The following is a 12,466-nucleotide window of genomic DNA, read 5'->3' as shown; positions in this document are numbered from 1 at the left end:
TAGACTGGCTAGGTTTCTACTTAGAGTAATTGGGCTTGTAAGGTTTTGTTTTTGCTGAGAAGAGTATAGCAAGATTCTGTAACTGTTAGGTCCCAAGATCCATTTGCAATTACCGTGTATACTCGATTATAAGTCAACCTTATGTATAAGTCGAGAGCAGGTTTTGGGACCAAAATTATGGATTTTGATATTACCCATGGATAAGTCGAGGGTAAAATTTAGGAGCATCTAACAAAGTATGTAAAGGACGAAGAAAAGGAAAACAATGCCAAAGAACTTACAAACTTCCAGCAGGCATAACTGTTTGCATTCATATTAAAGGCTGGAAGGATGAGAAAACAGAGGTGGTTCAGTGCTTTCAGGTCAGATGACACTCTTGCCTTTCATTAGAAGATGGTTCCTTTTTTTTTTTTAATGACAGTTAAAGTACAGTACCTACATTGACCCATGGATAAGTTGACTCAGGTTTTTTGGGTCAATTTTTGGCCTAAATTTCTAGACTTATACATGAGTATATATAGTAATACCTTTTCCAGTGGTGAAGTTACAAATACATCCTATTGCAGACACAGTTAACAAGGAAGAACATCACTTTTATTTCTTTTTATACTTATGGGGGTATGCCGTCAATTGTCAAGGAGGATTAGATGACATCTGTTGCATTTGGACTTATGTTTCTGCCTGATGACTCTATACACATATGAGGGGGATCCATTCTGGACTCCCACCCACTCCCCTCGCGTAAGGGGAATTCCGCATATGCTCGAGCCATATTTAAATGAGGCGCATCATTACACCCTACAGGATGTGCTGCCCCTTTTCCCAGCATGGCTTTCAGCTTATGCTAAAAGGTGAGTAAGGCGTGCTCGTGTATGATACAGGCACACTGTAAACCACTATATTCCACTTTAACTGCCATGGCAACATCCAATGGAATCCTGGGGCTTGTAGTTTGATTAGAGGCACCGGAGAAGGTCTCTGGCTGAGAATTCTAAATGCTCACCCCTAAACTCCAAATCCCAGGATGCCATAGGATGTTACCAAGACAGTTCAAGTGGATTATGGCACTGTAGTTGTGTAGTTCAATGGAATCCTGTTGTGAATATTAAAGATGATAAGAGAAAGTAGCTTTGTACTGCAGGCCAGTAGGTTGTAGCAGTAATTTTTTAAAAAATTAAACTAAACAGCAATGCCTTTAAGTTACTTTTTAGAAGTGAGAAAAGCATACATTCTTTTAGAAGCCATAACAATAATATGTAACAGGAACTGATACTAGAGAATTTTGGAACAGTAACAGTGTTATTATTTTTATAAAATAAAATAAAACTATGGATTGATGCGATTATTCAGTCTGAAATCTAAATGAACTGTATTTATCTTCCCTTATATCATAGAATCCTAAAAATTCTGAAGTACTGTTTTTGGAGAGGTTCTCCCTAGAGTAAGCCTGTTCAAATAAGACTTATCAGTCACAACCAACCTGAGTCTCATTGATTTTGATAGGCCTTCTGTGGAAAGGACTAACAGTTTTAGCCCATAATGTATAGTCCAGACCTTTGTGCAAAATAAATGGGGAAACCGGAAGCTTTCATAATAAAATGTTTTAAAGTACTCTTAACATGTGCTGAGCACATTTAAAATCTGGAGCCGAGGTGAAACCTTTGAAAGAATCAGACAGCCACCCCTTGTGCTCACTTGGAGCCCTTCACAGGAGATATAAATAGAATTTAAAGAAACTGCATTAGTAGGAGAGAAATATGAAATGCCTGCCAAAGACAACCTCAGGAACAATAAAATCAGACAAATAAGCTGTAACTGTTGTATCAATGAAAAACACTGGTTCTAAGACATTTCAGCTATAATCCTATATATACTTACCTGAGAATAAGTGTCACTGAAATAAATGGGACTTATGTCTAAGTACATAAGGACTGCATGTAAGAAATTGTATTCTTAGATCTCTTTTAGACAGAAGAAAATAACCTTTTAGCAAGTATATCCTTACTTTACCCTAAACCCTCATAGACTGCATTAACAGCATGGATGAGAGGGGGGGAAAATATCTTACTTATTAGTAAGAACCTGAGGAATGCCAGACAAAAGAGGGCATAAAACATGTAAAGTCTCTCACACACCCATTTTCACGGACTTCAAAACTGTGTCTCTTGGCCGTTTGGGGGCAGCAAACAGAGGAGGACAAACTGGGGCACGGGTTTGTGCTGCCATTCAAGCCACCACGTTTTAAACAGGGATGGTACAGTATTTGCTAATTTTATTCTCCAAGGAAGCAATGAGTAGTTTCAACAATATTCTTCACACTGTAAGAAAGTCCTCAAACACCATTCATAGTTTGGGACTTATACTGTGCAAAATGTGCACATCTTTTGTGCAGAAAACAATATTAGCTGCAAAGGGAATAATATTTATGTGCAAAAAATAATATTTTTCAGCAAAAGTATTATTTTTGATGGAGAAAATGCTGAGCAGAAAGTGCAGGTTTATTCTGCACAAAACTTGCACACGCTTTTTGTGCAGAAAATAGCATTTTTACATTGAAAATGCTTTTTCTTGAAAAAAATTAAAAATCACATTCTATCACAACTTTGGACAGAATAAGTCTCAAGTTGCAAAGATTCTAATCAATCCAGGATTTTTCCCCATCAAGATTTCCCAATATTTAAGAAATACTTTTTGGGGGAAAAAACAAAACATTTTTTCAAATGTTTTTGAACAATCTTTTCCATCCTTAGTTTTACACTAACAAGTGATTTTCACTCAAGGGAATAAAATGCAAAGGCATAGAGACTGAATTTAATTCTTGTCCTGCCCTTAGAAGCGTTATTATGCTGTAAAATGAAGAACGTTGTGCTCTCTTGTGTGACTGCAATAGATACCACATTTTAAAATTCTGATCCTTATGGACCAGCAGGCACAGACAGAAAATACCCTCTGTGCCCCTGTTTTTAAGTTATCATGAGAACAGGAAAACTCTTAGACCTAATGCCAGTCTGGTGCCATTTGTTGTTATTTTAGATGATAATAGTGACCCCACTGTCCTTGCTATGCATGTTGAAACATGAGTTTAGAGAAAGGGTTGTTTGGGAACAACTGTGTTCCAGCAGAGATCACAAAGGCTAGTGTGACCTCGCCTTATCACCCAACTTTTCCTTTGTGGAACTCACTGTGATCTGTGTTTCAGTGATTATTGCATCAATCCTGTTTATTTGTAACCTTTGGCACCAGTACTGGCTAATCTTATCTTGAAACTGCTGCCTGTGACAGAGAGATGTGCAGTACTGTATGTAGCCTTGGCCATCCTCAAATATTGGGACAGGCTAGTTTTACAAGGCTGGTAGATTATTTACAGAGTCGATTTCCAACCTCTGGAGGCAGATATCGCCTCTCAAAGAACACAGAGAACTCTTGCTGTACTCACCAATCACAATGAGGGTATAGTTTACATTCATGCTGCCAAAACCGTTGGTGGCCTTGCAGATATATGTTCCTGCATCTTCACTTTCTACGTCCTTGATCTTCAGCCCTTGTTGGAGGACTCGGAATCTTGTCCATCCACTATGGATGGTTCGTCCATCTTTCATCCACATAGTGAGAGGAGGCGGATCACCCTCCACTGGACAAAGCAGCTTGATTGTTCTTCCTAATCTCACAGATTGCCGGTGGATCACTTTGTCAGCAATTCTGGGAGGGCCTGAGAAAGAAAAGGAAGAAATCCCAAACCACTTTTTTAGTTTTATTGTTGACATCTTAAATACCTTCATTCAGAAATTGTGAGAATTTACTAAGAATTATGTATACATAAAAACCAACCACTACTGTTTAAGCCTAAACTGGGAAACTCAAAGTCTTCAAATGGGTCAAGTAGCCCTATGAGAGAACTACTATGGATACTCAAAACATAAGAGTCTTCTTCCAGGACAGAAAGGAATAAGACTGAGGAATGTCACCTCGTACAGTTGGAAAGCAGATTGACACCTCTAGATTAATCAAGCCTGGTATCAGGGTCAGATGCCTGGACTTTTTCCTTGGTCAGAAAAGCACCAGCAACTTTTGAATGGCTGAGACTTGGATATGGCTGCTCATGATTCCAGCCTAGCCATGACTCCTTCATTTGCAAGCATAGTTTCACTACAGAAGAAAAGATCATACACACATTCTGAATCAAATGACATGTTGCCACCAATAGACACCAACCAAATGAGCAAATGTGGAAATTAAACTGATTTAATTTTAAACTCTTGTTGCTCTTATTCAAACATCATAGGGAACAGACTTCTTCACTACCCTCAAGTTGCTAGTTGTTTGAAACATAACAAAACCCAAAAGTAAAATTAGTAACAGCATTGGCAGTTAAGACAATACATTTTCCCTTAATGTTTTCATGTATAGCAATTCTCTTTAATAGTGGCCAGCTGGAGTTTGTTCAACAAACAAAGAAAATCTTATGGAAATTAACTGGGAATGGCCCTAGGTCACAAAGAATTTGATGGAGAGGGACTCCATTAAGGATACAGGATATCCTAATACAATTTATATCACTCTGTTTATGTGCTATTAAATAAATAAAACAGCTGAATTATGCAGAACTCTCCTGAGATCGTGCTACATGAGACTACATAGTAGCGTGGCATGTTTGAATGATACCATTGCCATGATGTGTGTTAATCTGTCTGAAGTAGCTAGCTCTCTATCATGAAGACAGTATCTTGACGTTTGATGTTGTGCTTGCCTCTGACAACAGCCAGGCCACCATCACAGTGACAAGGGTCATCATGATGTAGTAGTTTGAGCATTGGACTATAACTCTGGAGATCAAGGTTCGATTCCCCACTCAGCCATGGAAACCCACCTTGGGTAAGTCATACACTCTCAGCCCCAGAAAATCCAATGCCTTAGGGTTATCATAAATTGGAAACAATTTGAAAGCACACAACAACATCACAGTGGTAAACAACTGCAGCATAGTCAGAGCAGCCACAGCTGTTCCAATTCTACCATCAGAAAGTGTAGAAAAGTTGGGCTAGAGCACAGGGTCACTGCTAAAAGCAACATTGGGCACCACTTGTGGAAGATATCTGCCTCAGTTCTTGCATCTGGTTAGTCAGAGTTAGAAAAAACAACTCCTGATGAAAGGCCTTGATACAGAAAGAAATATACTCTGGTTTCTCTTCAGATCAGATACAGAAAGGAACATTTATTATTGTTTATCTGACTCACAACAGGACAAACCCAGTAGGAATAGATATATGTATTCTTGGATGCCCATTTGAAAGCTATGAGTGACGATATTCTCTTGTTCTTCTAAAATGAGTTAAGACTATTTAATCAAATTATGGGCCTTAAAGAATACGTTTAATTACATTTCTATGGGTGGATGCAAGCATTGGGGGAATTCACCTGACTTGACAAGCCAGGGTTCTATGGGAAGCCTAGCTTGTCATGAACAAGTAGCCTACAGCAGCAGGAGTGGCTAAATAGACTGTGGAGCTTCATGTCACAGTAGCTTTATTGTGTCATCTGGCAATTGCAGGCTTCCCTTTGCTAGTTATTAATTCCCAACAAACCAAAGAGATAATCTAGGGAAGCAGTCTTGTCTTTATTCTCTGGTTTGTTGAGTGGGCTTTCTGCCAGATGACATAAGAAACCAACCATGGAGCAGAGCTTCATGGGTGTTTTTTTTAATCTGCACTCTCTGCAAAGGGAAATGCCTTAACAAGGAGCAGCAGTACACTGGTTGCTCATAACAAACTGCAGTTCCCACAAATCCCTGGATTGTTGTATGTTACCAACATACATTATCATCTTCTATAACATTTAAGAAAAGTATTCTGCCATTTAACCTCATAGATCAACATTACAATCCTTTAAATATTGAAATCAGTTTCTTTTCTACAGAAGAAAATCCAACTACAGTGGTGCCTCTGTACTGCTTTAACTAAATACGGTTAAACTAAACACAACTTTGATACTATTTTAGATAATAAGAAATGCTCATGTGCTGAAATAATTGTAGCTAAATATTTCCAGGATATAAAAAGGCTTAGGGCAGGATTTTTACATCAATCCAGAGATCATCTCTTCATTACTTTTAACACTTATAAAGTTGTAAAAAGCACGTCACTAATCCGGTGATGGAGTCAGGGAGAGATATGTTTGACGCTGACACCAGGTTAATACAGGAATAAGAAACTGGATAATTGTTTATACTGGAGGAGTACAAATGTGGGCAGACTATATTTGAAGTATATTATGGTGTCCAGTTGCATCTCAGAAATTCCTGCCTCTCATATACTTCTTGGAAACTCTTGAGCTTTGTTCCTCCTTGTGTCTTAGAGGTATCACTAGACGTTCTTTAATGCTTAGCACCTCTTCTCATTAATCATCTAGCAATATCAGTATTTATGCTGTCAAAAATGAGACTGTTCACAATTGGAGTATCATTTATACTAATAATACATTAGCCATGAGGTGCTTAGTTTCTCCTTTTACTTCCAATGTCATCAGTGCTCTCTCTCTCTCTCTCTCTCTCTCTCTCTCTCTCTCTCTCACACACACACACACACACACACACACACACACAAAATACACTAGTCTATGATGGGATAGAACTAAATTGAATTCTCATTTATGAGCACACACACACACAAACACACACAACTATTTTTTTTCAGGAAAATGCATAAAGAATATGAAGTTTCATAGTTTCAGGAAAATGCATAAGGAATATGAAGTTTCATAGATTGGCAGAAGAATTTCAAGCTATCCAGTAGCCTTTGGAGATCAGTTCTTATGTGGCCTCTGTGCAGCAAAACCTTAATTCTGAAATCCCTTTCACAAGAAGATCCTGAGTTGTTTCCCTCATCATTGGCCTTTACATTCAAAATACAACTTTCAGAGATACAAAAGTTAGGCGAATTTGCAACCATTTTATGCTTAAACTAGACATCTTTTAAAAATATGTTAAATTAATTTTACATTGAATGGGGGACATTTAAGGATGCTGAATCTAATTCGGTATTTAAATTTGTGACAAATTACTCCACTAAAACTTTGCTGGGATTCAGGTGAAAAACCCTGTCCATTATTTCACTCCTTCACCCCAACCTTGTTCCCCTTGTGAGACTGAGAGAGAAGGAAACAGCTGCAATTTTTTTTAAATTCCATATCTCACTCCCCCTTCACCCCCCCCCCAAGGGAGCGAGTAAAGTTAAAAAGAAATGCAGACACAGGAAGGATGCAGGAAACAAAAACCTTTATCTATAAACTATAAGCCAAGCCAAACCTCATCAACAATAAGCAGACTACCTTCTATCAACATAATCTGCAAGAATATCTCTCAAAAATCTGTTTAAGAAGCAGTGACAGATTACAGTGGGCCCTTGTTACACGCTGGAGTTTAGTTCCAAGATCCTCCGTGGATAACAAAATCAGTTTATGCTCAAGTCCCACTAAATATAATGACATAGCAAAATGGTGTCCTTATAAAAATGGAAAATCAAGGTTTGATATATGAAAATTATACTTTTTTGAACATTTTCAAACCGTGGATGCTTGAATCCGTGTATAAAAAATCCATGTATAAGAAGGGCCGACTGTATTTAATATTACTATTTGTTGGGGGGGGAGAGTTTTTTGGGGTAAATCAGAGGAATAATTATACATTGTTATTTTTCTCTTTGTTACTTGTTATTCTGTTTTAAATAAAAAAAATTTAAAAAGAAAAGAAACAGGGACAGATCAAATGCTAAAAGTCATCTTCAGATATTTCTTCCTCACCACCAATTCTTCTACAGTCCATGTGTCTCTTTGTTGCTGTCTTTCTCTGATGGCCAAAGGGTAGTTTTGTCTCTCAGTTCTCCGTCCCTCTTCGGCACTCATTTTCTTGTTTCTCCATGTGTCTTTTTGTCTGACAACCCTATATTGTTTTTTCCATCTTCCAAGTGTCCTCTTCACTCCACTGGGTGTTTTTCATCTTGTATGATTCCCTCGGCTTTTTTCTACCTATCTTCTTCTGCTCCCTGTTTTTTTTTTTTCATCTTGTTTTAACTGTTCTTTTTGTCACCTCTTTTCATTTTCTGCACATATTGACCATTTCCCATGCATCCCTTGGCATCACAAGGCAGTGTCACACAGGCTTCCTTCTTCTGCACCTCCTTCCCTCCCTTCTGTTCTTTGCAGACCATCACATGTGCCACTCGCAGGCACAAAATGGAAACGCCACTGATGATGGTGGGAGACTAGAGGTTGGGGGGGGGGAATATAGCAGATTAAAATGCTATCACCACCATATAGTTCCTCTGAAAACACTCTCAGAATTCATGCTTGGAGGGGGGGGTTGTCCTACTTTATGTTCTAGCCACACATACACACACACACACACCAAGAAAGAGAGAGAGAGAGAGAGATGATTTAATGAAACTAACATCAACAATGCATTCATCTCTTTTTAAATTTTTTTACACTGTTGTCTTTTATTCTTTTTATGGTGTTATTGTAAATCACTTATTGAGCTAAATTCCCTTTTTAGTCCTCTCTAGAACACTCCTAATTGTGTCCGTTAGGTTTACTTCTGTGTTGACTCACCATTCAGCAATTGACTGAATGGGTCTGCTCTAGTTGAGATGATCCAAAAGGATGCCAGCCATTGAATGGAGGGACAAAACAAAATTACATTACATAAATGTGTATGAAAGGTGACATACCATTATGTCTGCATACTTGACCTTTCATATCCAAAGACATATTATACATAAAGGGTGTGCCTACATTGTAGAAATAATGCGGTTTGACACCACTGTAGCTGCCATGGCTCCATCCTACAGCATCCTGTGATTTGTAGTTTTGTGCGGCACCATGCATTTTATGGCATAGTGAGATAGTGCCCCTGTATTTAACAAAAGGTAGATGGCAGTTATCTCTTACGTTATCTTGCCAGACAAGAGAAGAGAGGGCATATATCTGGCAGAGAAGGATAAAGAGCTTGTAAAACTGCAGATCAAAGGATTCCATAGGACAGAGCTACAGTACATGAAGTGATGTCAAACTGCATTATTTCTACAATGTGGATGCATCCAAAACATGACAATAAGCATAAACAATAGGCATTGGGAGTAGAACCTCCTGCTGGATTATGTGCCTCAGGAAACCTGAGACTTCTGCAGTGGACATCCTGTGGATCAATATTTCTTTATTTATTTATATTGCTGCTTTTCTCCCATAGTGAGTCCCAATTTAAAAAAAAAACTAGAAATGACCACATAATAGAATATAAAATCATTCTTGGGTGCTAGCAATATCTTGTGTGCTAGCATGAATTCATAGGAATGCAATAATGCAAATTTCATTTGTTTAAACAATTCAGCTCATATATACATAGACAAATGTGCTGATTTATTTCCCCTCCTCAGACCTACAAGCAACTGGAACCCCCATTCTGTTTGGTTATTTAAAAAGAGAGAAAGAGGTCATACACCTGTCTCCTCGAACAGCTGAGTCATCTTCGGTTTAGATCCCACTGTAGTGGCTCCTCTTTTACCAGATACCATTGGGGGAGGGAGGAGAAAGTTTTATTTGCTATCCTGCTGAAGCTTTTAAAACATACAGTTGTCCTTTCTAACATCAAATCCCCCCACCCCATATAAGCTTACTGAGAAGGCTCACTTCATTTTGATGACATACATTAAGAATGCAATTAAAAATGTGATGGACTCCACTCAGGAGACCTTTGAAAGTTAATTGTGGAAGGCCTCTCTCTATACCAGAGTAGTACATTCTGTGAGGACAGGCGGGCTTTGACTAATTATTTTAAATTACCAAAAAGAAATTTAGTTTGAATTCCCAGTCATGCTTCAGACATTTTCTGTACATAAAAATACATACCAATTGTTTGCTCTAACTATTAATATCGTTAAATAGAATACATCGTATAAATAGAGCCCATTATATCTCAGTTCATTTTGAAAACCAACAAGTACGTCAATATCTCTTTATAAATATTAGTTACAAATGTGTTTATAGTTGTTAATCTAAAGAGTATTTTTATAGTTTTAGGAAAATGTACACTGCTTATTTAATGGACTACATTACTCTGCTTATTTGACGTAAAATGCTTATTCCATTTATAATTTGTATCCAAATACTTTAGTACTGCAACAATTCAAACCTGTATTTTAAATCCAAATGCAGAATTATTGCTTGCTTCTTTCCATGCACCTTGGATAGGCCGTTTATGGGCTATTACTGCCCAGAATTCAAGGATCATTCAATCCAAAAATATATATAAATTACATTTACAATTTTGGCAGAAAAGTCTTCAGATACATGATTGCTTGATAGTGACTTGTAGTCAGATAAGAATTGTTTAGTAAGTCATCTCAAACTGCGAATACCTGGAGAACTAAGAGGGTGTACAGACTGGCACTAGTGTTCAGTGGAGGCTGAGTGTTTACACACTAGAAGCCCTTGTGCTGGCATCTGGGCGCCATCTTGGTGCGCGCCCAACCAGATGGCGCGTGCCATGATGACGTCACTCATGCGCAGCACGCAAGGGGCATCATAAGGCCGTGCCGCGGCACTTATGGCACCCCTGTAGTGGCACAGATAGTACCAGGTTGGGAGTGTGGTGTGCAGTTGTCGCGTCCTCTACCCAATGCATAGAGCCGCCACTTACAGGCGATTTGTACAGCCCCTAAGTAACCTACACAAGTTGCTTAGTGTGGATTTCAAAAGCCTCTTCTCCTGTCACTTACTGTTTACATATAAAATAAACAGTCAAATACAATGAGTCTCCTTTCCAGTTTCTCTCAAGGGCTGCAGTTTGAGGTAGGTCATACTCCCCTCAGACCTACTACAAACATACAATATAAACTGACTTGAGCACCCCAGTGCAGTGAAGATGTAACAACACCTAGGATTTTAAAAACTTGACCAACACTATGTCCAGGAAAGGAAGGCTCATGTGATTCTTCCCCCACCTTTTCTTTTTGGTTCTTTCTCCAACAGTGAGTTCATAGTCCCTCTCCTTGGGGTATGCTCAGTTCTCACTGCTCTTACCCCAAGGTCTAGCCTCCTGCACCTCTTGCTTGAGGCATGTAGCTGAGAGGCTGCCCGCAGTGCAGGCAACTAGCCATGACCACATAAGGAGATCTGACTGGCTCAGCATGGGGGAAACTCAAGAGCACATGGCCAGGATAGATCAATCAAGATCAAAATCTATATAATCCATTCACTGAGAGGAATGGTAGTGGGTGATAGACCGTGGGGTTACAAATGAACAGAAACCCAAGTATACTTCCCTCTGGAGGAGATACAGTCAGCCCATGCCTTACACAGGCTTCATTTACATAGCTTTCAGCTTACGCTGAAGCCACGCTACACTTAAACCTCAACATTAGGAGGAATTTCTTCAAAGTAAGAGCTATTTGAAAGAGGAACACACTCGGAGGGTGCTTGAGTCTCTTTCCTTGGAGGTCTTTAAACAGAAGCTGGATGGCAACATGTCAGGGATGCTTTGATTGTGATTCCTGCATGGCAGGGGATTGGACTGGATGGCCCTTGTGGTCTCTTCCAACTCTATGGTTCTAAGATTTTAAGGAAGGAAATCTGTGGCTAAACTTTCAGGTGAGCAACAAGGGCATTCCACATTCCTTATGCTGAGCTGTAAGGAGGCTGCAGAAAGGGATTCCTAGAAGCCAGTTCTATTACAGAGTCTCTGTGCCCATGACCTCAGAGGAATGTTGCCCCCTCATGTGTCTAGAAGCCAGAGAGATAATTTGGAGAAGCAGTAATTCAGCTCAATGTGTCTGCTAATGGACATGTTTATGAAAGCATCACTGCTCAGTTTTAAGATAGACATTTAAGCTTTGTCATAACCTGTTTGGTGAATTCAGATTTTATTTTAAACCTGCCTGTTTAAAAACACAAACACTTTTTAGTCCTTTCTTTACCCACTGCAGCATTTGCTATTCTCTCACTCAGGATAAACTCATTATCTAGCCTCTGAAACAAATTGCTACAGAGTTCATGCAGACATTCAATACACAACTATATAAAATGAGATTTACAGTTTTGTAGGAAAAGTCTTCAGATATATGATGTTTTGATAGTGACCTGAACTGACGATATAATTTAGTAACACCACTGCAAGTGAGGGTTAAGTACTTTCCCACTCCACACATTCCAGAGTACACACAGGACTCCTTTTACTATGGGATCTGAGCAGACAGGAGGACACTTTGCCAACAATTGTTTAAATACAGCCTTGTTATTTTTGTGCAGAGGAGCTATTATCTAGCTTGAGGTTCACACAGGGCCTTCACACAATTGTTGAACCATGTCCTAGGAGACCATTTGGCCATGACTGAGTTCAAAGTGATCTTTATTAACACACTAAACATAATTGCAAAAGAGGAAATTCCAAGGAAGGTCAACTAGGCTGGATAATTTCTTG

General features: G+C 38.9%; 1 protein-coding gene across 1 annotated transcript in view; it reads right to left on the bottom strand.

Annotated features, from left to right (window-relative positions):
* FGFRL1 (fibroblast growth factor receptor like 1) overlaps nt 1–12,466 on the bottom strand; it is a 128,226-nt gene that overhangs the window by 111,320 nt on the left and 4,440 nt on the right. The window contains exon 2 of the mRNA XM_042456809.1: nt 3,437–3,709. Coding sequence (XP_042312743.1) covers nt 3,437–3,605 — 169 coding nt within the window. The 5' untranslated portion in view covers nt 3,606–3,709. The remainder of the gene's footprint in view (nt 1–3,436; nt 3,710–12,466) is intronic.

This window comes from Sceloporus undulatus, chromosome 3 (genome assembly GCF_019175285.1).
Source record: "Sceloporus undulatus isolate JIND9_A2432 ecotype Alabama chromosome 3, SceUnd_v1.1, whole genome shotgun sequence".
NCBI classification, from domain to species: Eukaryota; Metazoa; Chordata; class Lepidosauria; order Squamata; family Phrynosomatidae; genus Sceloporus; species Sceloporus undulatus.
Note: the sequence above shows the minus strand (reverse complement) of the source record. Positions and strands in the feature narration are given on the sequence as shown.